Source organism: Oncorhynchus tshawytscha, linkage group LG08, assembly GCF_018296145.1.
Source record: "Oncorhynchus tshawytscha isolate Ot180627B linkage group LG08, Otsh_v2.0, whole genome shotgun sequence".
Classification (NCBI taxonomy): Eukaryota; Metazoa; Chordata; class Actinopteri; order Salmoniformes; family Salmonidae; genus Oncorhynchus; species Oncorhynchus tshawytscha.
In genome coordinates this window covers 35,866,361-35,888,857 of record NC_056436.1, presented here as the reverse complement: position 1 = coordinate 35,888,857, position 22,497 = coordinate 35,866,361, and the positions used below count along the sequence as shown (strand labels likewise).

At 43.8% G+C, this 22,497-nt stretch overlaps 1 protein-coding gene across 1 annotated transcript in view; it reads right to left on the bottom strand.

The window, feature by feature from the left end:
* The window catches only part of LOC112256541 (peroxidasin), a 95,388-nt gene that overhangs the window by 57,700 nt on the left and 15,191 nt on the right, over nucleotides 1–22,497 (bottom strand). Inside the window, exons 2-3 of the mRNA XM_024429861.2 lie at nucleotides 3,313–3,384; nucleotides 1,866–1,937 (exon numbers count right to left, since the gene is read on the bottom strand). Of these exons, the coding sequence (XP_024285629.1) occupies nucleotides 1,866–1,937; nucleotides 3,313–3,384 (144 nt within the window). The remainder of the gene's footprint in view (nucleotides 1–1,865; nucleotides 1,938–3,312; nucleotides 3,385–22,497) is intronic.

Here is a 22,497-nt window from a genome sequence, read left to right as displayed (position 1 = left end):
ACACCAGTACTCCCGATGCTTTGTAAGTTGGCTGATGCATTCTGTCACATGAATTGACGCTGGAGGGACTAAGCAGGTACGGGGAGTCAAACATTTAATATAGAACGGACATGGAACGAGACAGGAACAGCGTCAGTAAACGAGTAACACAAACAAAAAACTATTAATACAGCAGTGGGGAACAGAGCAGGGGAACTGACAAATATAGGGGAGGTAATAAACAGGTGATGAGTGAGTTCAGGTGAGTCCATTATCGCTGATGCGCGTGAAGAGGGAAGGCATGTGTGTGTAATAGATGGCCTGAGTGTGTGATGCAGGCCAGTCTAGCGCCCTCAAGCGCCAGAGAGGGAAGAGCGGGAGCAGTTTTCTGAGCAGCTAACCGATCGCTGCATCAATAAATAGCCCACCCAATCTACCTACCTCATCCCCATATTGTTTTTATTTACTTTTCTGCTCTTTTACACACCAGTATCTCTACTTGCACATCGTCATCTGCTCATTTATCACTCCAGTGTTAATCTGCTAAATTGTAATTACTTCGCTACTATGGCCTATTTATTGCCTACCTCCTCACGCCACAACGTTTTTTTCTATTGTGTTATTGACTGCATGCTTGTTTATGTGTAACACTGTGCTGTTGTTTGTGTCGCACTGCTTTGCTTTATCTTGGCCAGGTCGCAGTAGTAAATGAGAACTTGTTCTCAACTAGCCTACCTGGTTAAATAAAGGTGAAAAAAATACAAATTTAAACAACCTGAAAGGTCGCTCAGGAAAAAAGAAGCCACTGCTCCAAAACTGCCATAAAAAAAGCCAGACTACAGTTTGCAACTGCACATGGGGACAAAATCGTACTTTTTGGAAAAATGTCCTCTGTTCTGATGAAACAAAAATAGAACTGTTTGGCCATAATGACCATCGTTATGTTTGGAGGAAAAAGGGGGAGGCTTGCAAGCCGAAGAACATCATCCCAACCGTGAAGCACGGGGGTGGCAGCATCATGTTGTGGGGGTGATTTGCTGCAGGAGGGATTGGTGCACTTCACAAAATAGATGGCCGCATGAGGAAGGAAAATTAAGTGGATATAATGAAGCAACATCCTAACTGACCTAAGACAGGTAACCTTTACTCAGATTAAATGTCAGGAATTGTGAAAAACTGAGTTTAAATGTATTTGGCTAAGGTCTATGTAAACTTCCAACTTCAACTGTGTCTACCCCTATCGATCCAGTACCCTGCACATTGTAAATATGGTACTGGAACTGACCCTGTATATAGTATGCTTACTTACTTTATCGTGCTCTTCTTATTTTTATTTCTTCCGTGTTTTTGTTCTCTTTTTAGTATTACACTGTTATTGATTACTGCATTGTTGGGGTTAGCGCTTGCAAGAAAGGCATTTCACGGTACTTGTACATGTGACATTAAAACGTTCAATTAAACCATACTGCAGCAACCCAAGGCTATGTGTTGCCTGACTGCTGCTCAAGCCCACCTCTGTTCTCCTCATTGCCTTCAGGTCACCACGCGGAGACAGATAAGTACAGAGGATTAGACAATGGGGGTTCTTTTCTTTTCTTACCTCATTTCATTTACCACAGTAACACACTTGTTCTGTTCTGACTAGCAACGCCCAATTTACAGCCACATGGTGTGTTTTAGTTTTGTTTCCAGACAGAAGTCCTAGACAGGTTTCGCCATGCTTTATCATCAGCCGACGAGGAACAGGGTGAAACTTGAACAAAAACTCTTTGCCTATTGGGCCTGTCAGAGAAGATGGCTGCTAAACACTGTTTCAATGAAAACAATCAATCAGTGACTTGACATTCAGAAGAGAATAACATTGACATAAAAGCATAACAACTCACAGATATTTGAGGTTTTCCAGGTCTTCAAAGGTTCCTCTCGGAATCCGTCTGATATGGTTGTTGTTGAGGAGGCTGTGAAGGCAAGAGAATGGCCATTATTTGAAAGACCTAACCAATGGAGTATTACAATTACACAAAGTGAATCCATACAGACTAGTAGAAACAAGTTGAAAATTGTCCATGCTGCCGTACTATTGTGTCAAGATCTAACGCTAGGCCAATGCCAGTCTAAACAGAGTTCAACCTTCCAGAGTACATAATATAGTTCAGATCCCTGGCACATTGTAGCTGTTCTATAGAGCATCTGGTTTGAATCCTACACACTGTCACAATTTGCTCTGCATTTATAATGGCTGCCAGATCTATGGGGTAGAATCTGGACAAGGATCAATAACGGCTGTCATAGACTTTCTGCAACACTACAATATCCTTTTCCAATAAAGGCCTGAGTTGGTGATCCCTCAACTTAGTGCCATAGAAATGGGAATTAATGCAGAAAAATCTGTTTTGGAAAAGGGTATGATATGTATAAGCAGAACATTAATTGGGCAGAACATGCCTCTTCACCTTGGATTTTTCTTTCAACTTAAAAACTGATGAACTCTACATACACTATTGTATAATCAATGTTCAGAGTGACAGCTAGACACAGTCTGTCACAGACTGAAGCAGAAAAATACAGGCAGTAGGCCTCTCCAGTCTTTCCTTCATGTAGGAGCCAGACATCTATTTCAGTCTGCCTGAGACGCTAATATTGAACTGTCTACCCAGTTGAAGGACCGGCAAGCTTTAGATCCTGTGGTATTTTTCAGTCTGTGAGCAGGAGGTTGAAGCCGTGAAGAGTCCTCTATGAAACACGGAGCTCCATAGACTACATGGCTAGCCGGTCGGTCTGATACCGTAGGAAAATCTCCTCTGGTCTTTCTCTTTCTAAACATTCCCTGGCCCTACCTTTCTCCATGGACAGCTCTTCATATTCATACACTAGCCTCATAGGCTGATCCCTGCCACATGGCTGACTGTAGGCTAGGAGGGCTGGGCCATGATAAATGGCTGGGAGAGTGAAGGGGAAAAATAAATTCCTCACAGATTATGAGGTGACCTACATGTGTGAAAGAACAGCAGAATGGAGAGCAAGAATCTGCCACTCAGTGTTCATGTGTGTGGACTGAATGACTGGCTACAGGACTTTCCAGGGACCACTAATGATGTGACGTGTTTCTGAGTCTTGGGACAAAAGATAACCAAAGAGAACTGGGTGTTTATGGGAAGAGATGAGGCTTTACAGAAGTAGTTGACTCCTGATCCATGGCGATTACATAAGTGTGTATGCTCTGTTAAAATTCATTTGCAGTGAGTTCTCCGGTAACCAATTCAGTTACACTCTTTTCAATTGCTGACTGTGTAGGGGAATAGACAAAAGGAGGGAGGAAGGAGGGAGACTTACAGCGTGTTGAGGTTCTTTAGACGTTTGAAGGAGCCAGACTGTAAGTCCTTGATTTTGTTGAACCTCAGGTCTCTATGGAGGGAAAAGCAGGAAACACAGTCATGAACAACATTGAGACAATCGAGTCTGTCCAACCAATCATCAACATGGAAAAGTTTTTACCCGCTGATGGCTATGAGGAAACAGGCTGATACAACGACTACATTATACTTCAGTATATTCCATGTGTATCCAAACCCCCCTAGGAATCTCCACTAACAGTGTTTATTATTAAAGCATGAATAATAGTCACATTATTCATATTACAGGAATGCCATTCGTGAAGGTGTAATAATGGGGATTGGTTTACTTAACATTGCCCTAAAGCTAACAATGAAGAGATTTGTCATGGCTGTCAGGGAGACGAGGGAGTTTAGTAGCCTATCACTTTAATCGACCCTCTCATTATACAGTGATGAAATCATGTCATGACACTAACCACTCATGTCCATTATGACAAATAACTTATCCTGATAGGCCCCTAACCCTTCACTGAAACACTATTTGGTTTGTAACTAAACGAGGAAGGTAGGCCATAATAGGGTTAAGTACTGAACCCATATAGAGCTAGATGCACGTTGCCTCATTCAGTGAAATGGGAACATTTCTAAACAATGAAGTTATGCTTGTGGAACTTAGCCTCTTAAGTCATTCGACCTTCAACTGAGTAATTTGCCAAATGTATTTTCATAAGACGGAGAGAAAAAAACGCTCTGTAAGTGGAACCAGCTATCCATATGAAGGACATACTGAGGGGCACAAAAGAGAAGTTAGGGTTTGTGACTGCTGCCTTAAAATTATTCCTATTTTCCTGTCATCACATTACATTGTCATACAAGTCACTGCCCTCAGACGGGCCATAATTGGGTGTTTAGAACAAAGAGCAGATAGCCTTGCTGCAAAACACTAACAACAAGGACCACAACAACCCAGTCCAGAAGACAGAGTCCAGCCACAGTAACAGAGGCAAGACAAGATGGTGTTGGTGTCACACCCTGATCTGTTTCACCTGTCTTTGTGATTGTCTCCACCCCTCTCCAGGTGTTGCCCATCTTCCACATTATCCCCGGTGTATTTGTACCTGTGTTCTCTGTTGCCAGTTCGTCTTGTTTGTCAAGTCAACCAGCATTTTGTGTCTCAGCTCCTGATTTTCCAGTTTTGACCCTTGCCTGTCCTGACTCTGGGCCCGCCTGCCTGACCACTCTGCCTGACCCTGAGCCTACCGCCCGACCTGTACCTTTGCCCCACCTCTGGATTATTGACCACTGCCTACCCTGACCCTGAGCCTGCCTGCCGTCCGGTACCGTTGCCCCACCTCTGGTTTACTGACCCCTGCCTGCCTTGACCTGTCTATTGCCTGCCCCTGTTGGATTATTAAACCATTGTTAATTCGACGTTGTCTGCATCTGGGTCTTACCTTCATTACTGATAGTTGGAGACACAACACAGATATCTTCTCTAAATGTAGGAGACGGAATGCTAAATCAATCCCCCAGCTACCCACATTCAACCATGAGTTATAGAAATCACTCATCAGCTACTCTGTAATGACCTTAACATTCACTGACTGACTCCAGGTCAAAATACGCCCACATGCTCCACTAACAGAGTCATTCCAATGACACCTTCTCTAAGTGTTGCTGAGTGGGTAACTGGGAGTAAAGTAATTTCAAACATTCAAACTGTCTTTCTACCTTGTCAGTAAAGATGTGTTCTGTGTCCATTCTTTCACCTTTGCTGACATGGTCTTCTCTAAGACAGTCGACTTTTCAGTGCTGTGAATTCCATCTGAAACATGAGGTTCTTATTCACAATTGTTCCTGTATTTGTTTTGCATTAATGTTGCCTAGTTACTAGGGCTGGGATGATACCAGTATCACGATACTCGTTAGTATCGTGGCAAGGAAACAAAACACAACATCGGATTGAACTTCTTTAGAAAAACAGACCTAATGTGGGAAACAAACATTATGTTGTCATCCAGAGTCACATTTATTTAATTTCCAAGCTATAGCACAACATATTTGACATACAGCAGGTTTTTAAAGGACCGAAGAGTTTCCTGTTTTCAAGAGTTTGGTCTGCTTCTTGTATCATCCCTACTAGTTACCAGTGCTACGGCTGGGCGGTATACTGTATTTTACTATATACCGGTATTGATGCAAGGACTGGTTTGGGTTTTCACTTTACCTAATATAACGGTATTTGAATGTATGGTTTGTGAAATGTGATATGCCGTGTGTAACAACCATTTTTATGGTTTACACCGCTACTTGAGTAATCCCTCTCCCGCTTGGCATGGGAAACATGTTAACATTGCCAACGCAATGCATCTCTCTCCCTCCCTCTCTCTCCATGGCGATTTCCAACCAGATCTAGCTCCGCCCCCTGTCACTCAAGGAGTGCATTTCCTGTTGCTTGACAATGAGACACTTAGGGTTGTTTATAATTTTCCGCAAAATTGTGCTACTTTGAAAACGATGTTGCGGGTGAAAATATATTGGTCGAGGGTTTGTTTTTTTTGGCTTCTCCTAAATTGCACTGTGGCCGCCATGGAAATTTCTTACAAATATATATTTCACTGTGACTTGCTGCTGCTGACTATCAAGCATGTTATTGCTGACTATCAAGCATCTTGTTGCTGACTATCAAGCATCTTGTTGCTGACTATCAAGCATCTTGTTGCTGACTATCAAGCATGTTATTGCTGACTATCAAGCATCTTGTTGCTGACTATCAAGCATCTTGTTGCTGACTATCAAGCATCTTGTTGCTGACTATCAAGCATCTTGTTGCTGACTATCAAGCAGCTTGTTTCTGACTATCAAGCAGCTTGTTGCTGACTATCAAGCAGCTTGTTGCTGACTATCAAGCATCTTGTTGCTGACTATCAAGCAGCTTGTTGCTGACTATCAAGCATCTTGTTGCTGACTATCAAGCATCTTGTTGCTGACTATCAAGCATCTTGTTGCTGACTATCAAGCATCTTGTTGCTGACTATCAAGCATCTTGTTGCTGACTATCAAGCAGCTTGTTTCTGACTATCAAGCTTCTTGTTGCTGACTATCAAGCAGCTTGTTGCTGAGTGAGTGAGAGAGAGACTGAGTGAGTGAGTGAGTGAGTGAGTGAGTGAGTGGTGGGGAGGGGGAGTGTGTGCTTTGAGACTGAGCGCTGCAGCAGGCAGCAGAGTCATCTGAGTGAGAGGCGACAGAGCAGGACCTTGCACTTCATGACAACTTTTTACCAGGTGTAGGTAGACTATTTAGATTGTCATTACAGAGACACCTATTTCCAAACCCTTTTTTCATAAAACATATTAACGCGCTAGAACTGATGCGTGTCAAGAAATAACGTGGACAACAGGAAAACGACTTTAGGTGTTCTACAGCGCATTAGATACATTTGCTCGGAGGTGGTTTAAACTGCATTCAAATTACTTCTATTTATGGAAAACCGTATGAAGGGAAGGGTTTTACGCTCAGTTCTTGGGTCTCGAGCGCAGCTGTTATGGGAAAAGGAATGAAAATGACATTACATGTGGAGAATGATACATTTGCATCTGTTGGCCATCGATTAATTTATATACCTATGTAGCTACTGTAGCCTACCATTTTATACAATAAACATGTTGAAATTACGATATCACTGGAGTCATTGCAAATCAATTTGTGACACTTGTGTTCCCTATCTGGGGCTTTCAAATTGATTTAATCAGTGGAGGAAAAAGTATCCAATTGCTATACTTGAGTGAAAGTAAAGATACCTTAATAGAAAATGACTCAAGTAAACGTGAAAGTCACACAGTAAAATACTACTTGAGTGAAAGTCTACAAGTATTTTATTTAAAATATACATAATAATCCAAAGAAAATGAACAAATCATTTCATATTCCTTATATTAAGCAAACCTGACGGCACCATTTTCTTTTTTTCTTTTTATTTATGGATAGCCAGGGGCTCCAACACTCATTTACCACATTTACAAAAGAAGCGTGTGTGTTTAGTGAGTCCACCAGATCAGAGGCAAATCAAATCAAATTGTATTAGTCACATGCGCAGAAAACAACAGGTGTAGTAGACCTTACAGTGAAATGCTTACTTACGAACTCCTAACCAACAGTGCAGTTTAAAAAAAATATATGAATAAGAGATAAGAGATAAAAGTAACAAGTAATTAAAGAGGAGCAGTAAAGAAAAATAGCAATATATACAGTGGGGTGTCGAGAGCACTGGTTACATGTAGGCAGAGTTAATTAAAGTGACTATCCATAGATGACAACAGAGAGTGGCAGTGTTGGGGAGGGGGGGGGGCAACGTGAATAGTCTGGGTAGCCATTTGACTAGATGTTCAGGAGTCTTATGGCTTGGGGGTAGAGTTTAGAAAACTCTTAGACGTAGACTTGGCGCTCTGGTACCGCTTGCCGTGTGGTAGGAGAGGAAAAAAGTCTATGACTAGGGTGGCTGGAGTCTTTGACAATTTTTAGGGCCTTCCTCTGACACCGTCTGGTACAGAGGTCCTGGATGGCAGGAAGCTTGGCCCCAATGATGTATTGGGCTGTTCGCACTACCCTCTGTAGTGCCTTGCGGTCGGAGGCCGAGCAGTTGCCATGCCAGGCATTGATGCAACCAGTCAGGATGCTCTCGATGGTGCAGCTGTGGAACCCCTTGAGGATCTGAGGAGCCATGCCAAATCCCCTCAGTTTCCTGAGGGAGAATAGGTTTTGTCGTGCCCGCTTCACGACTGTCATGGTGTGCTTGGACCATGTTAGTCTGTTGGTGATGTGGACACCAAGGAACTTGAAGCTCTCAACCTGCTCCACTGCAGCACAATTGATGAGAATGGGGGCATGCTCGGTCCTCTTTTTCATGTAATCCACAATCATCTCCTTTGTCTTGATCACATTGAGGGAGAGGTTGTTGTCCTGGCACCACACGGCCAGGTCTCTGACCTCCTCCCTATAGGCTGTCTTGTTGTTGTCGGTGATCAGGCCTACCACTGTTGTGTCATCGCATATTTAATGATGGTATTGGAGTCGTGCCTGGCCGTGCAGTCATGAGTGAACAGGGAGTACCGGAGGAGGCTGAGCACGCACCCCTGAGGAGCCCCTGTGTTGAGGATCAGCGTGGCGTATGTGTTGTTACCTACCCTTACCACCTGGGGGCGACCCACCAGGATCCAGTTGCAGAGGGAGGCACCTAGTCCCAGGGTCCCCAGCTTATTGATGAGCTTTGAGGGCACTATGGTGTTGAATGCTGAGCTGTCGTCAATGAATAGCATTCTCACATAGTGTTCCTTTTGTCCAGTTGTGAAAGGGCAGTGTGGAGTGCAATAGAGATTGCAACATCTGTGGATCTGTTGGTGCGGTATGCAAATTGGAGTGGGTCTAGGGTTTCTGGGATGAATGGTGTTGATGTGAGCATGACCAGCCTTTCAAAGCACTTTATGGCTACAGACGTGAGTGGGGATTGGTAGTCATTTAGGCAGGTTGCCTTAGTGTTCTTGAGCACAGGCACTATGGTGGTCTGCTTAAAACATGTTGATATTACAGACTCGGACAGGGAGAGGTTGAAAATGTCAGTGAAGACACTGCTAGTTGGTCAGCGCATGCTCACAGTACACGTCCTGGTAATCCGTCTGGCCCTGCGGCCTTGTGAATGTCCAAAGGTCTTACTCACATCGGCTGCGGAGAGCGTGATCACACAGTCGTCTGGTACAGCTGGTGCTCTCATGCATGTTTCAGTGTTATTTGCATCGAAGCAAGCATAAAAGTAGTTGAGCTTGTCCGGTAGGCTCGTGTCACTGGGCAGCTCTCGGCTGTACTTCCCTTTGTAGTCTGTAATGGTTTGTAGGCCCTGGCACATAAGACGAGCGTCAGAGACGGTGTAGTACGACTCGATCTTAGTCCTGTATTGATGCTTTGCCTGTTTGATGGTTCGTCGGAGGGCATAGCGGGACGTCTAATAAGCTTCCGGGCTCGAGTTCCGCTCTTTAAAAGCGGCAGCTCTAGCCTTTAGCTCAGCGCGGATGCTGCCTGTAATCCATGGTTTCTGGTTGGGGTATGTACGTACGGTCACTGTGGGGGTGACGTCATCGATGGACTTATTGATGAAGCCAATGACAGATGTGGTGTACTCCTCAATGCCATTGGAGGAATCCTGGAACATATTCCAGTCTGTGGTAGCAAAACAGTCCTGCGCATCTGCTTCATCTGACCACTTTTTATTGATCTAGTCACTGGTGCTTCCTGCTTTAATTTTAGCTTGTAAGCAGGAATCAGGAGGATATAATTATGGTCAGATTTGCCAAATGGAGGGCGAGGGAGAGATTTTTATGCATCTCTGTGTGTGGAGTATAGGTGGTCCAGGGTTATTTTCCCTCTGGTTGCACATTTAACCTGTTGATAGAAATGAGATAAAACTGATTTAAGTTTCCCTGCATTAAAGTCCCCGGCTACTAGGAGTGCCGCCTCTGGGTGAGCGTTTTCTTGTTTGCTTATGGCGGAATACAGCTCATTCAATGCTGTGTTAGTGCCAGCCTCTGACTGTGGTGGTAGGTACAGCTACAAAGAATATAGATGAAAACTCTCTCGGTAGGTAATGTGGTCTGCAGCTTACCATGAGAAACTCTACCTCAGGTGAGCAATAGCTAGAGACTTCCTTGTAGGGCAGTAGGGATGACCAGGGATGTTCCAGGGATGCCAAGAGTGTGCAAAGCTGTCATCAATGCAAAGGGTGGCTATTTGAAGAATCTCAAATATAAAATATATTTTGATTTGTTTAACACTTTGTTGGTTACTACATGTTTCCATATGTGTTATTTCATAGTTTTGATGTCTTCACTATTATTCGAAAATGTAGAAAATAGTCAAAATAAAGAAAAACCCTTGATTGAGTAGGTGTTCTAAAACTTTTGACCGGTAGGGTAGATTGAAAGTAACAGTCAGTCAGATTAGGCTACAGGTACAAAAAAAACACTGGCTGTTGCTGACCATCATAGGCCTAATCAGTTCATATCCATATTATTCATATTTGATTCAATTATTGAAATTACGACACCATTCAAGCAGGCTATTGGGCAACGGAAAAACTTCTTATCTCAAAATCTCCTCGCTATTCATGTTCAATAAATTAGTCTGTCGATTTGAACTAAGCAAGTTCCTAAATCGATCATCTTACGTCTTGCCTACATCTTGCCTAGGCTATTGTAGGCTATCTAACATGAGATGGGCCTATCAAGGGCTATAGGCTACCTGTATGTTGCTAACCAAACCATGTCAAGGTTGAATTTCAATCATATACCCAGATTTTAGTCAGTAGCAATTCTCGCAAATAGGCCATTTAAAATGATTTATAGTCTTAAAATCTGGCACATAATAACGACACAATTGCCAGAAAATAATAAGGGTCAATTATCTTTTCTCTTGTGACATATTCAAATTCCTTTATTAGTCACATTAGCTCACAATAATAATAATTTTGATGGAAAACCGAATTTTGCTTCCTTAGGTCGTTAGAAGTTAAGTCATATTGACTTTTTGCTCGAAAACGTTATTGAAAAAGGGTTTATTGACACGGAACCCAAACCGGCTGTGCGCGTGCGCCATCGTGCATCAATTTATTTTGTCCCCCCACACCAAATGCGATCACGCCACGCAGGTTAAAATATCAAAACAAACTCTGAACCAATTACATTCATTTGGTCGAAAAGCATTAAACATGTATGGCAATTTAGCTAGCTAGCTTGCACATGCTAGCTAATTTGTCCTATTTAACTAGCTTGCTGTTGCTAGCTAATTTGTCCTGGGATATAAACATTGAGTTGTTATTTTACCTGAAATGCACAAGGTCCTCTACTCCGACAATTAATCCACACATAAAATGGTCAACCGATCGTTTCTAGTCATCTCTCCTCCTTCCAGGCCTTTTCATCTTTGAACATATATGGTGATTGGCATCAAAACTTTCACAGTATTGCCACGACGACCGGCAAAACAGTTTGTCTTTCAATCACCCACGTGGGTATAACCAATGAGGAGATGGCACGTGGGTACCTGCTTCTATAAACCAACGAGGAGATGGGAGAGGCAGGACTTTCAGCGTGATCTGCGTCAGAAATAGGAATGACTTCTATTTTAGCCCTTGGCAACACAGACGCTCGTTGGCACGCGCGAGCAGTGTGGGTGCAATAATTGAATAAGATGGATTTCTACATTTATTTTACAACGCTCGCGCACGCGACGTGTCCGGTCTGGTCAGCATGTAAATGTGGCAACTTCTCTCTTGCTGTTTTCAGCCCGTGTGGGCGGGTTTTGAGTAGTCATTGGACAAAATGTTTTAGCTTGACCTGGCAATCCTGGAGACACTTGCCATTCAGTCTGCATGGTCAATGTGGCACATGCAACAATGTTGATGACAACAATGTTTCCACTTTGGTTTTTAATATAAATCCACAAGCGTTCTATAATTACACTATTAGTTTGTGCTTCTTACATCTGCAAACAGCTAGTTGTATTTTCTTAGCAATTTTTAGCTAAATCATGTTAGCCACTATTGCTAATCGCGAGTTAGCTGGCTAGCTAGCTAGCTAATAAATGTACTGAATCAGACCAAACGTAGCTTGCTAATGCAGCCTAATACCAGTGCCGGTGTAGGCCTAAGTTGGTATGTTGTTTGTACAACAGTATCTTCTAAATCAAAGAGGAATAGGCGAGGCATGAATATGTTGTCTACATGAATAAACATTTAATGTAGCCAAAGATTATAGGGTGTGAAACACTGACCAACACTTCCAAATCAAATCAAATTTTATTTGTCACATACACATGGTTAGCAGATGTTAATGCGAGTGTAGCGAAATGCTTGTGCTTCTAGTTCCGACAATGCAGTAATAACCAACAAGTAATCTAACTAACAATTCCAAAACTACTGTCTTATACACAGTGTAAGGGGATAAAGAATATGTACATAAGAATATATGAATGAGTGATGGTACAGAGCAGCATAGGCAAGATACAGTAGATGGTATCGAGTACAGTATATACATATGAGATGAGTATGTAAACAAAGTGGCATAGTTAAAGTGGCTAGTGATACATGTATTACATAAGGATGCAGTCGATGATATAGAGTACAGTATATACGTATGCATATGAGATGAATAATGTAGGTTAAGTAACATTAAATTGGGTAGCATTGTTTAAAGTGGCTAGTGATATATTTACATCATTTCCCATCAATTCCCATTATTAAAGTGGCTGGAGTTGAGTCAGTGTCAGTGTCAGTGTGTTAGCAGCAGCCACTCAATGTTAGTGGTGGCTGTTTAACAGTGATGGCCTTGAGATAGAAGCTGTTTTTCAGTCTCTCGGTCCCAGCTTTGATGCACCTGTACTGACCTCGCCTTCTGGATGATAGCGGGGTGAACAGGCAGTGGCTCAGGTGGTTGATGTCCTTGATGATCTTTATGGCCTTCCTGTAACATCGGGTGGTGTAGGTGTCCTGGAGGGCAGGTAGTTTGCCCCCGGTGATGCGTTGTGCAGACCTCACTACCCTCTGGAGAGCCTTACGGTTGAGGGCGGAGCATTTGCCGTACCATGCGGTGATACAGCCCGCCAGGATGCTCTTGATTGTGCATCTGCAGAAGTTTGTGAGTGCTTTTGGTGACAAGCCGAATTTCTTCAGCCTCCTGAGGTTGAAGAGGCGCTGCTGCGCCTTCTTCACGATGCTGTCTGTGTGAGTGGACCAATTCAGTTTGTCTGTGATGTGTATGCCGAGGAACTTAAAACTTGCTACCCTCTCCACTACTGTTCCATCGATGTGGATAGGGGGGTGTTCCCTCTGCTGTTTCCCGAAGTCCACAATCATCTCCTTAGTTTTGTTGACGTTGAGTGTGAGGTTATTTTCCTGACACCACACTCCGAGGGCCCTCACCTCCTCCCTGTAGGCCATCTCGTCGTTGTTGGTAATCAAGCCTACCACTGTTGTGTCGTCCGCAAACTTGATGATTGAGTTGGAGGCGTGCGTGGCCTCGCAGTCGTGGGTGAACAGGGAGTACAGGAGAGGGCTCAGAACGCACCCTTGTGGGGCCCCAGTGTTGAGGATCAGCGGGGAGGAGATGTTGTTGCCTACCCTCACCACCTGGGGGCGGCCCGTCAGGAAGTCCAGTACCCAGTTGCACAGGGCGGGGTCGAGACCCAGGGTCTCGAGCTTGATGACGAGCTTGGAGGGTACTATGGTGTTGAATGCCGAGCTGTAGTCGATGAACAGCATTCTCACATAGGTATTCCTCTTGTCCAGATGGGTTAGGGCAGTGTGCAGTGTGGTTGAGATTGCATCGTCTGTGGACCTATTTGGGCGGTAAGCAAATTGGAGTGGGTCTAGGGTGTCAGGTAGGGTGGAGGTGATATGGTCCTTGACTAGTCTCTCAAAGCACTTCATGATGACGGATGTGAGTGCTACGGGGCGGTAGTCGTTTAGCTCAGTTACCTTAGCTTTCTTGGGAACAGGAACAATGGTGGCCCTCTTGAAGCATGTGGGAACAGCAGACTGGTATAGGGATTGATTGAATATGTCCGTAAACACACCGGCCAGCTGGTCTGCGCATGCTCTGAGGGCGCGGCTGGGGATGCCGTCTGGGCCTGCAGCCTTGCGAGGGTTAACACGTTTAAATGTCTTACTCACCTCGGCTGCAGTGAAGGAGAGACCGCATGTTTTCATTGCAGGCCGTGTCAGTGGCACTGTATTGTCCTCAAAGCGGGCAAAAAGTTATTTAGTCTGCCTGGGAGCAAGACATCCTGGTCCGTGACTGGGCTGGATTTCTTCCTGTAGTCCGTGATTGACTGTAGACCCTGCCACATGCCTCTTGTGTCTGAGCCGTTGAATTGAGATTCTACTTTGTCTCTGTACTGACGCTTAGCTTGTTTAATAGCCTTGCGGAGGGAATAGCTGCACTGTTTGTATTCAGTCATGTCACCAGACACCTTGCCCTGATTAAAAGCAGTGGTTCGCGCTTTCAGTTTCACACGAATGCTGCCATCAATCCACGGTTTCTGGTTAGGGAATGTTTTAATCGTTGCTATGGGAACGACATCTTCAACGCACGTTCTAATGAACTCGCACACCGAATCAGCGTATTCGTCAATGTTGTTGTCTGACGCAATACGAAACATCTCCCAGTCCACGTGATGGAAGCAGTCTTGGAGTGTGGAGTCAGCTTGGTCGGACCAGCGTTGGACAGACCTCAGCGTGGGAGCTTCTTGTTTTAGTTTCTGTCTGTAGGCAAGGATCAACAAAATGGAGTCGTGGTCAGCTTTTCCGAAAGGGAGGCGGGGCAGGGCCTTATATGCGTCGCGGAAGTTAGAGTAACAATGATCCAGGGTCTTTCCACCCCTGGTTGCGCAATCGATATGCTGATAAAATTTAGGGAGTCTTGTTTTCAGATTAGCCTTGTTAAAATCCCCAGCTACAATGAATGCAGCCTCCGGATAAATCGTTTCCAGTTTGCAGAGAGTTAAATAAAGTTTGTTCAGAGCCATCGATGTGTCTGCTTGGGGGGGATATATACGGCTGTGATTATAATCGAAGAGAATTCTCTTGGTAGATAATGCGGTCTACATTTGATTGTGAGGAATTCTAAATCAGGTGAACAGAAGGATTTGAGTTCCTGTATGTTTCTTTCATCACACCATGTCACGTTAGTCATAAGGCATACGCCCCCGCCCCTCTTCTTACCAGAAAGATGTTTGTCTCTGTCGGCGCGATGCGTGGAGAAACCCGTTGGCTGCACCACCTCGGATAGCGTCGTTCCAGTGAGCCATGTTTCCGTGAAGCAGAGAACGTTACAGTCTCTGATGTCCCTCTGGAATGCTACCCTTGCTCGGATTTCATCAACCTTGTTGTCAAGAGACTGGACATTGGCAAGAAGAATGCTAGGGAGTGGTGCACGGTGTGCCCGTCTCCGGAGTCTGACCAGAAGACCGCCTCGTTTCCCTCTTTTTCGGAGTCGTTTTTTTGGGTCGCTGCATGGAATCCACTCCGCTGTCCTGTTTGTAAGGCAGAACACAGGATCCGCGTCGCGAAAAACATATTCTTGGTCGTACTGATGGTGAGTTGACGCTGATCTTATAATCAGTAGTTCTTCTCGACTGTATGTAATGAAACCTAAGATGACCTGGGGTACTAATGTAAGAAATAACACGTAAAAAAAACAAAAAACTGCATAGTTTCCTAGGAACGCGAAGCGAGGCGGCCATCTCTGTCGGCGCCGGAAGTACCCTGTTACAATAACTCCTCCCTGCCAATTTCATTTGTTGTCAGGTCAAACCACACTGTATTCAAAGTGTCCACAATTATTTGTATTCTAACTCTAGAATTAGAATAAACATTATATTTCCATGATTCAAACAGTTCACCGAAGGGTTTTGATCTAAATTGCAACATTTGGTTAAAAATAAGGCCCATTTTTCAGGCCCATATCGTGCATCCCCACGTGGCAGTGTGGAAAATATCTCAAATGAGTGCAAGAAATGCAGACATTTTTGGAAATGTAAGAATTATTTTTGGTTGAAGTTGACTTGAACAGTACAAAACAATCCGAATGGAGAAAGACCCATTTAAATCACTTAGAATGTATGTGTTGCCACAGTAGGGTCACGCATTACTCATAAAGAAAATTTTGAACTTTTATTATTCAAAAACATAAAATACCGTCAAATATCGTCATACGTCAAAAATTTGAAAAGTACCATGATATGATATTTTGGCCATAACGCCCAGCCCTAGTTACCACTTGCACAACAGTCACCGAAGACCAAATCATAAAAACTATACAAAGATTTGTGTAAAGATTGTGCAGGAAGGAATGGCTTCCGTCTTATCGGCTCTTAACCAACCATGCTATTGTGTTTGTTTTTTCGCTATGTTCGTAAACTTGTTTTGTACATAATGTTGCTGTTACTGTCTCTTATGACCAAAAAGAGCTTCTGGATATCAGAACAGCAATTTCTCACCTTGAATTGGACAAAGAGTTTTTCTTTAATGAGTCGGACGGAAGGACATACTACAAACACCCGAACAGGCCTTCATCCCCACCATTCGCTCGAGAAGGAAACTAAGATTTTGCAGAAAGAGATCAGGGTGCCTTGTGAAGATCAGGCGATGAGTGGCTAATCCCCTTTGCTATTCGTCCTGCTAGCTAACATTCAATCGCTGGAAAATAAATGGGACGAACTGAAGGCACGTATATCCTATCAACGGGACATTAAAAACTGTAATATCTTATGTTTCATTGAGTCGTGGCTGAACGACATTAATAACATACAGCTGGCGGGTTATATGCTCTATCAACAGGATAGAACAGCAGCCTCTGGTAAGACACGGGGCGGGGGACTATGCATATATGTAAACAACAGCTGGTGCACAAAATCTAAGGAAGTCTTAAGGTTTTGCTCGCCTGAGGTACAGTATATCATGATAAGCTGAAGACCACACTATCTAACTAGAGAGTTTCTATCTGTAATTTTTGTTGCTATCTACATACCACCACAGACCGATGCTGGCACTAAAACCACACTCAATGAGCTGTATACTGCCATAAGCAAACAGGAAAACGCTCATCCAGAGGTGGCGGTCCTAGTGGCCGGGGACTTTAAGGCAGGGAAACTTAAATCAGTTTGACCTAATTTCTATCAGCATGTGCAACCAGAGGGGAAAAAACTTGAGACCACCTTTACTCTACAAACAGAGATGTGTACAAAGCTCTCCCTCGACCTCCACTTGGCAAATTTGACCATAATTCTATCCTCCTGATTCCTGCTTACAAGCAAAAATTAAAGCAGGAAGCACCAGTGACTCGGTCAATAAAAAAGTGGTCAGATGAAGCAGATGCTAAACTACAGGATTGTTTTGCTAGCACAGACTGGAATATGTTCCGGGACTCTTCTGATGACATTGAGGAGTATACCACATCAGTCACTGGCTTTATCAATTAGTGCATCGAGGACGTCGTCCCCACAGTGACTGTACGTACATACCCCAACCAGAAACCATGGATTACAGGCAAAATTCACACTTGGTAGAGTTGCCGCTTTCAAGGAGTGGGACTCTAACCCGGAAGCTTCTATGAAGTCCCGCTATGCCCTCCGACTAACCATCAAACAGGCAAAGCATCAATACAGGACAAAGATCGAATCATACTACACAGAATCTGACACTAGTCGGATGTAGGAGGGCTTGTAAACTATTACAGACTACAAAGGGAAGCACAGCTGAGAGCTGCCCAGTGACACGAGCCTACCAGACGAGCTAAATAACTTCTATGCTCGCTTCGAGGCAAGTGACACTGAAACATGCATGAGAGCATCAGCTGTTCCGGATGACTGTGTGATCACGCTCTCCACAGCCGATGTGATTAAAGACCTTTAGACAGGTCAACATTCACAAAGCAGCAGGGCTAGATGGATTACCAGGACGTGTACTCCGAGCAAGCGCTGACCAACTGGCCAGTGTCTTCACTGACATGTTCAACCTCTCCCTGTCTGAGTCTGTAACACCAACATGTTCCAAGCAGACCATCATAGTCTCTGTGCCCAAAAACACTAAGGTAATCTACCTAAATGACTACCAACCCGTAGCACTCACGTCTGTAGCCATGAAATGCTTTGAAAGGCTGGTCATGGCTCACATCAACACAATTATCCCAGAAACCCTAGACCCACTCAATTTGCATACCGCACCAACAGATCCACAGATGTTGCAATCTCTATTGCACTCCACACTGCCCTTTCACACCTGGGCAAAAGGAACACTATGTGAGAATGCTATTCATTGACGACAGCTCAGTGTTCAACACCATAGTGCCCTCAAAGCTCATAAATAAGCTGGGGACCCTGGGACTAGGTGCATCCCTCTGCAACTGCATCCTGGACTTCCTGATGGGCCGCCCCCAGGTGGTAATAGTAGGTAACAACACATACGCCACGCTGATCCTCAACACAGGGGCTCCTCAGGGGTGCATGCTCAGCCCTCTCCTGTACACCCTGTTCCCTCATGACTGCACGGCCAGGCTCGACTCCAACACCATCATTAAGTTTACCGATGACACAACAACTCTGATCACCGACAACGATGAGACAGCCTATAAGGAGGAGATCAGAGACCTGACTGTGTGGTGCAAGGACAACAACCTCTCCCTCAACATGATCAAGACAAAGGAGATGATTGTGGACTACAAGAAAAGGAGGACCGAGCACGACCCCATTCTCATCGATGGGGCTGTAGTGGAGCAGGTTGAGAGCTTCAATTTCCTTGGCGTCCACGTCACCAACAAATCAACATGGTCCAAGCACACCAAGACAGTCATGAAGAGGGCACAACAAAACCTATTCCCCCTCAGGAGACTGAAAATATTTGGCATGGGTCCTCAGATCCTCAAAAGGTTTTACAGCTGCACCATTGAGAGCATCCTGACGGGTTGCATCACTGCCTGGTATGGCAACTGCTCGGCCTCTGACCGCAAGGCACTACAGTGGGTAATGCGAACAGCCCAATACATCATTGGGGCCAAGCTTCTTGCCATCCAGGACCTCTATACCAGGCGGTGTCAGAGGAAGGCCCTAAAAGTCGCCAAAGACTCCAGCCGCCCTAGTCATAGACTGTTCTATGAGCGGCAAGTCTAGGTCCAAGAGGCTTCTAAACAGCTTCTACCCCCAAGCCATAACACTCCTGAACAGCTAATCAAATGACTACCCAGACTATTTGCATTGCCCCCACCCTGTGTACGCTGCTGCTACTCTCTTTTATTATCTATACATAGTCACTTTAATAACTCTACCTACATGTACATATTACTGCCTGTTCAATTACCTCAACACCGGTGCCCCCGCACATTGACTCTGTACCGGTACCCCCTTTATATAGCCCCGCTATTGTTATTTACTGCTGCTCTTTAATTATTTGTTATTCTTATCTCTTACTTTTTTTGTTATTTTCTTAAAACTGCATTGTTGGTTAAGGGCTTATAAGTAAGCATTTCACTGTCAGATGTGAATTGATTTGATTTATACATTATGGGTCACTCACTCTGTGAAATCCCTGCATATGGATCCAATTATGGAGCCCAACTTTTTAAATACTCACTTCCTTTCATATATGAGCCTCAACAAAGGCTGTGTGCACCACTGGCTAGAGTAAAGCTGGAGGAGCAGGAAGCCAGCTGGGCGCCTTTCACCGTGTATCAGAAACACTTCTCTGATATCTGACCATCTACAGCCCCTTCAATATCAACAAAAGTCAAGTAACATAACATTTAGGGCTGGCACAATTACTGTATAACCGACGGTTATGGGTGAAGACCGTCATGAAAATAAAATAACCGTCATAACTAGGGCTGTGGCGGTCACAACATTTTGTCAGTCGGTGATTGTCAAGCAAATAACTGTCGGTCTCACAGTAATTGACTGTTAATTAACATAAACACATTTAGCATCTCCTGGTTTCCACACATAGCCCACAATCTTTTTAAAAAGTCTACTAAATCCATGTAATATAGCCCTTCACATTCACAATAAATTCATTATTTATTTTAGACAGGTCTAAAAAAAGCATGATATGAAGAAAATGTAGTCTATTTCAGAAGAAACGGAGAGCATAATCTGAGTTGTCCTTATGTTAGGTCCTGATGTGGCTATGCCATATGACTGTGGGCTACACTAGTTCATATACCAGACAAGATTTTCTTATAATTCCGTGGCATTATTTTATATTATTTTATAGTATGAAGAATACAATATAACAAAGCTGAATAAAATCAAACTATTTTCTCCAAATGATTTGAGGGAGTGTGCACATTCTGTGTTGCGCGGGTAACAAAGAAACAGGTACTCCTATACGCTTCATTTAGAGTTATTAATGTTACTTCAGTTGTTCTACAAACGTTGAACTACATGTTTAGATTTTTAATACATTTTAAGGCTGCATGATGAGACTAATGATTTAGAAAAAAGTTACTTGAAAGACATGAGTTCTGCTTTGTTTTTTTACACAGGCTGTACACACTCCAATAGGCTCTCATTCACAATTTGACAAGCACTTGATAATGTCTCGAATTTCACGGAGGCATCCCCTATGTGTCCATAATGCACCCTAAAAACATCCATGCCTTTTGCGGCCCAGAGTGCTGCGTTGTGCCCTTCTCCCTGAGTGTGCTGCGCAATCCGAAGCGTCTCTCACTCACACAGCTCTCTGTCGTGTGATCTGGTATTTCTCACAGGCTACAAGTTAAGACAGACACATCGGGGATGCAACTGTGCGCGTCCTTATCCAATGCCGAGGTGCATATAAAAGATATTGGAAGAACTGTCCACATTTACTTTTCATCAGTCAACAAGATGAGTAGGCCTAACGAACAGCAAAAGCACTAGCCTATGTCAATCTACTATCCCCGATAGTACAAAAGCCGATTCTAGTCTGTGTGAGAAATAAATATTCCAAACATAGTCTGGGACAGTTGTGGGATGCGATAGATCCCAAATTAATACAACCACTAGCATCAAAAAATGTTTTTGGTGCAATGTGGCTTACGCAGCAGATCAGAACGTTTAGCTTAAAATGTTGATAAACTATTAGTCTGTTTCTTAACATTATAAGAGCAGCAATGTGCACATGGTAGTAGGCTATAAACGTGAATGGACCATAATCTATGCATTTAAATAGCAAATGGAGGAGGCTTTTCCCCGTGGTTAATTTTCATGCCAGCCAGGTAGGCTATACACCTGTTGTAAATATAAGCAATGTGGTTAATATTAGGATACAATTAATGCATAGAAAAAGTAATGCAAGCATAATGGACCACATACACAAAGCAATAATGACAAAAGGAAACGTTTCTGTTTCCAAAACAGCTCAACTTTTCAACAGTAGTCTCCTCCCTATCAAAATACACCAGAAGCAGTAGAAACATTCCTCAGCCATGCTTCTATGCATACTCTACATACCTCCCATCCCTGCCCATGGATATTCACACTTTCCTAACACAACTGGTGTTTATAGATGGACGCTATCTGTTGGTGAAGAAAGACTTTAAGCTGTATGCCTTGAAGGGGAGACCCATCTACAGGCAGCCACCCTGGGAGTTAGGTAGTGCAGAACTCTGCCAAGGCATGCTGGAACAGGGGTTGACCCGCAGCCTCCAGGCTCGGGGAAGGAGTGGAGGGACAAGGGGCTCTGGGGGCTGCTACATGCTGGTTCAGGCAGCACCTTCGTACCTGTACAACTCAAACATGAAAGTAGAGGTGTGTGTGTGTGTGTGTGTGTGTGTGTGTGTGTGTGTGTGTGTTAGATTTAGGCAGGAAAGCATTACAAGATCCAGACACTAGAACCAGCCAAAGGGTGCTGAAAAGTGTTTGTGAGAAAAGACTAATGGGGTGCCCTCAGAGTGAAGCAGTGAACAAAAACATTGAAGAGCTCAAATGACAAAGTGTACCTATCCATCACGCACACATTCTCTCCTCCAAGCACTTGGCTGATAATCCCTAAAGCTTACTTACAACAACGCTGTCCAAAATAGACATACAGCAACATTCTCCAAATAGTATGTATTTATTAGGGCCGGGACGATACCAGTATTGCGATATTCGCTAGTATCGTGGCAAGGAAGTAAAACACAAAGCGGATTTGACTTCTTTAGGAAAACAGCCCTAATGTTGGAAACAAACATTAAATTGTCATCCAGAATCACATTTACTTAATTGCCACGCTATAGCACACAATATTTATGCAGCAGAATTTTTATTAAAGGACCAAAGATTTCAGTCTGCTTCGTGTTTTCATTTTTGCCATGGAAAAAAGAATGTGATACTGGTATCACCCTGGTATTTATGGGAAAAGGGCAGAAATAAGTCAGGGCTGAAATACCAAGGGAGCACTTTATGGCTGTTGGTCTCAGATACATATCAGTATCAGGTAGGTAGACCACACCCTCTATTGATTGCGGTGGATGAATTATGCCTTTGTCAACAGAAGCACTTGTCCCCTAAAGTGTGTGTAGCCTACTATTACAGTATAGTAGAAGGACTGGGTCTCCCAACAGGGTGGATCACAAGAAACCCCAATCAGGCCAGATAAGGTCTGAGGGAGACCATTATTCCTACAGTA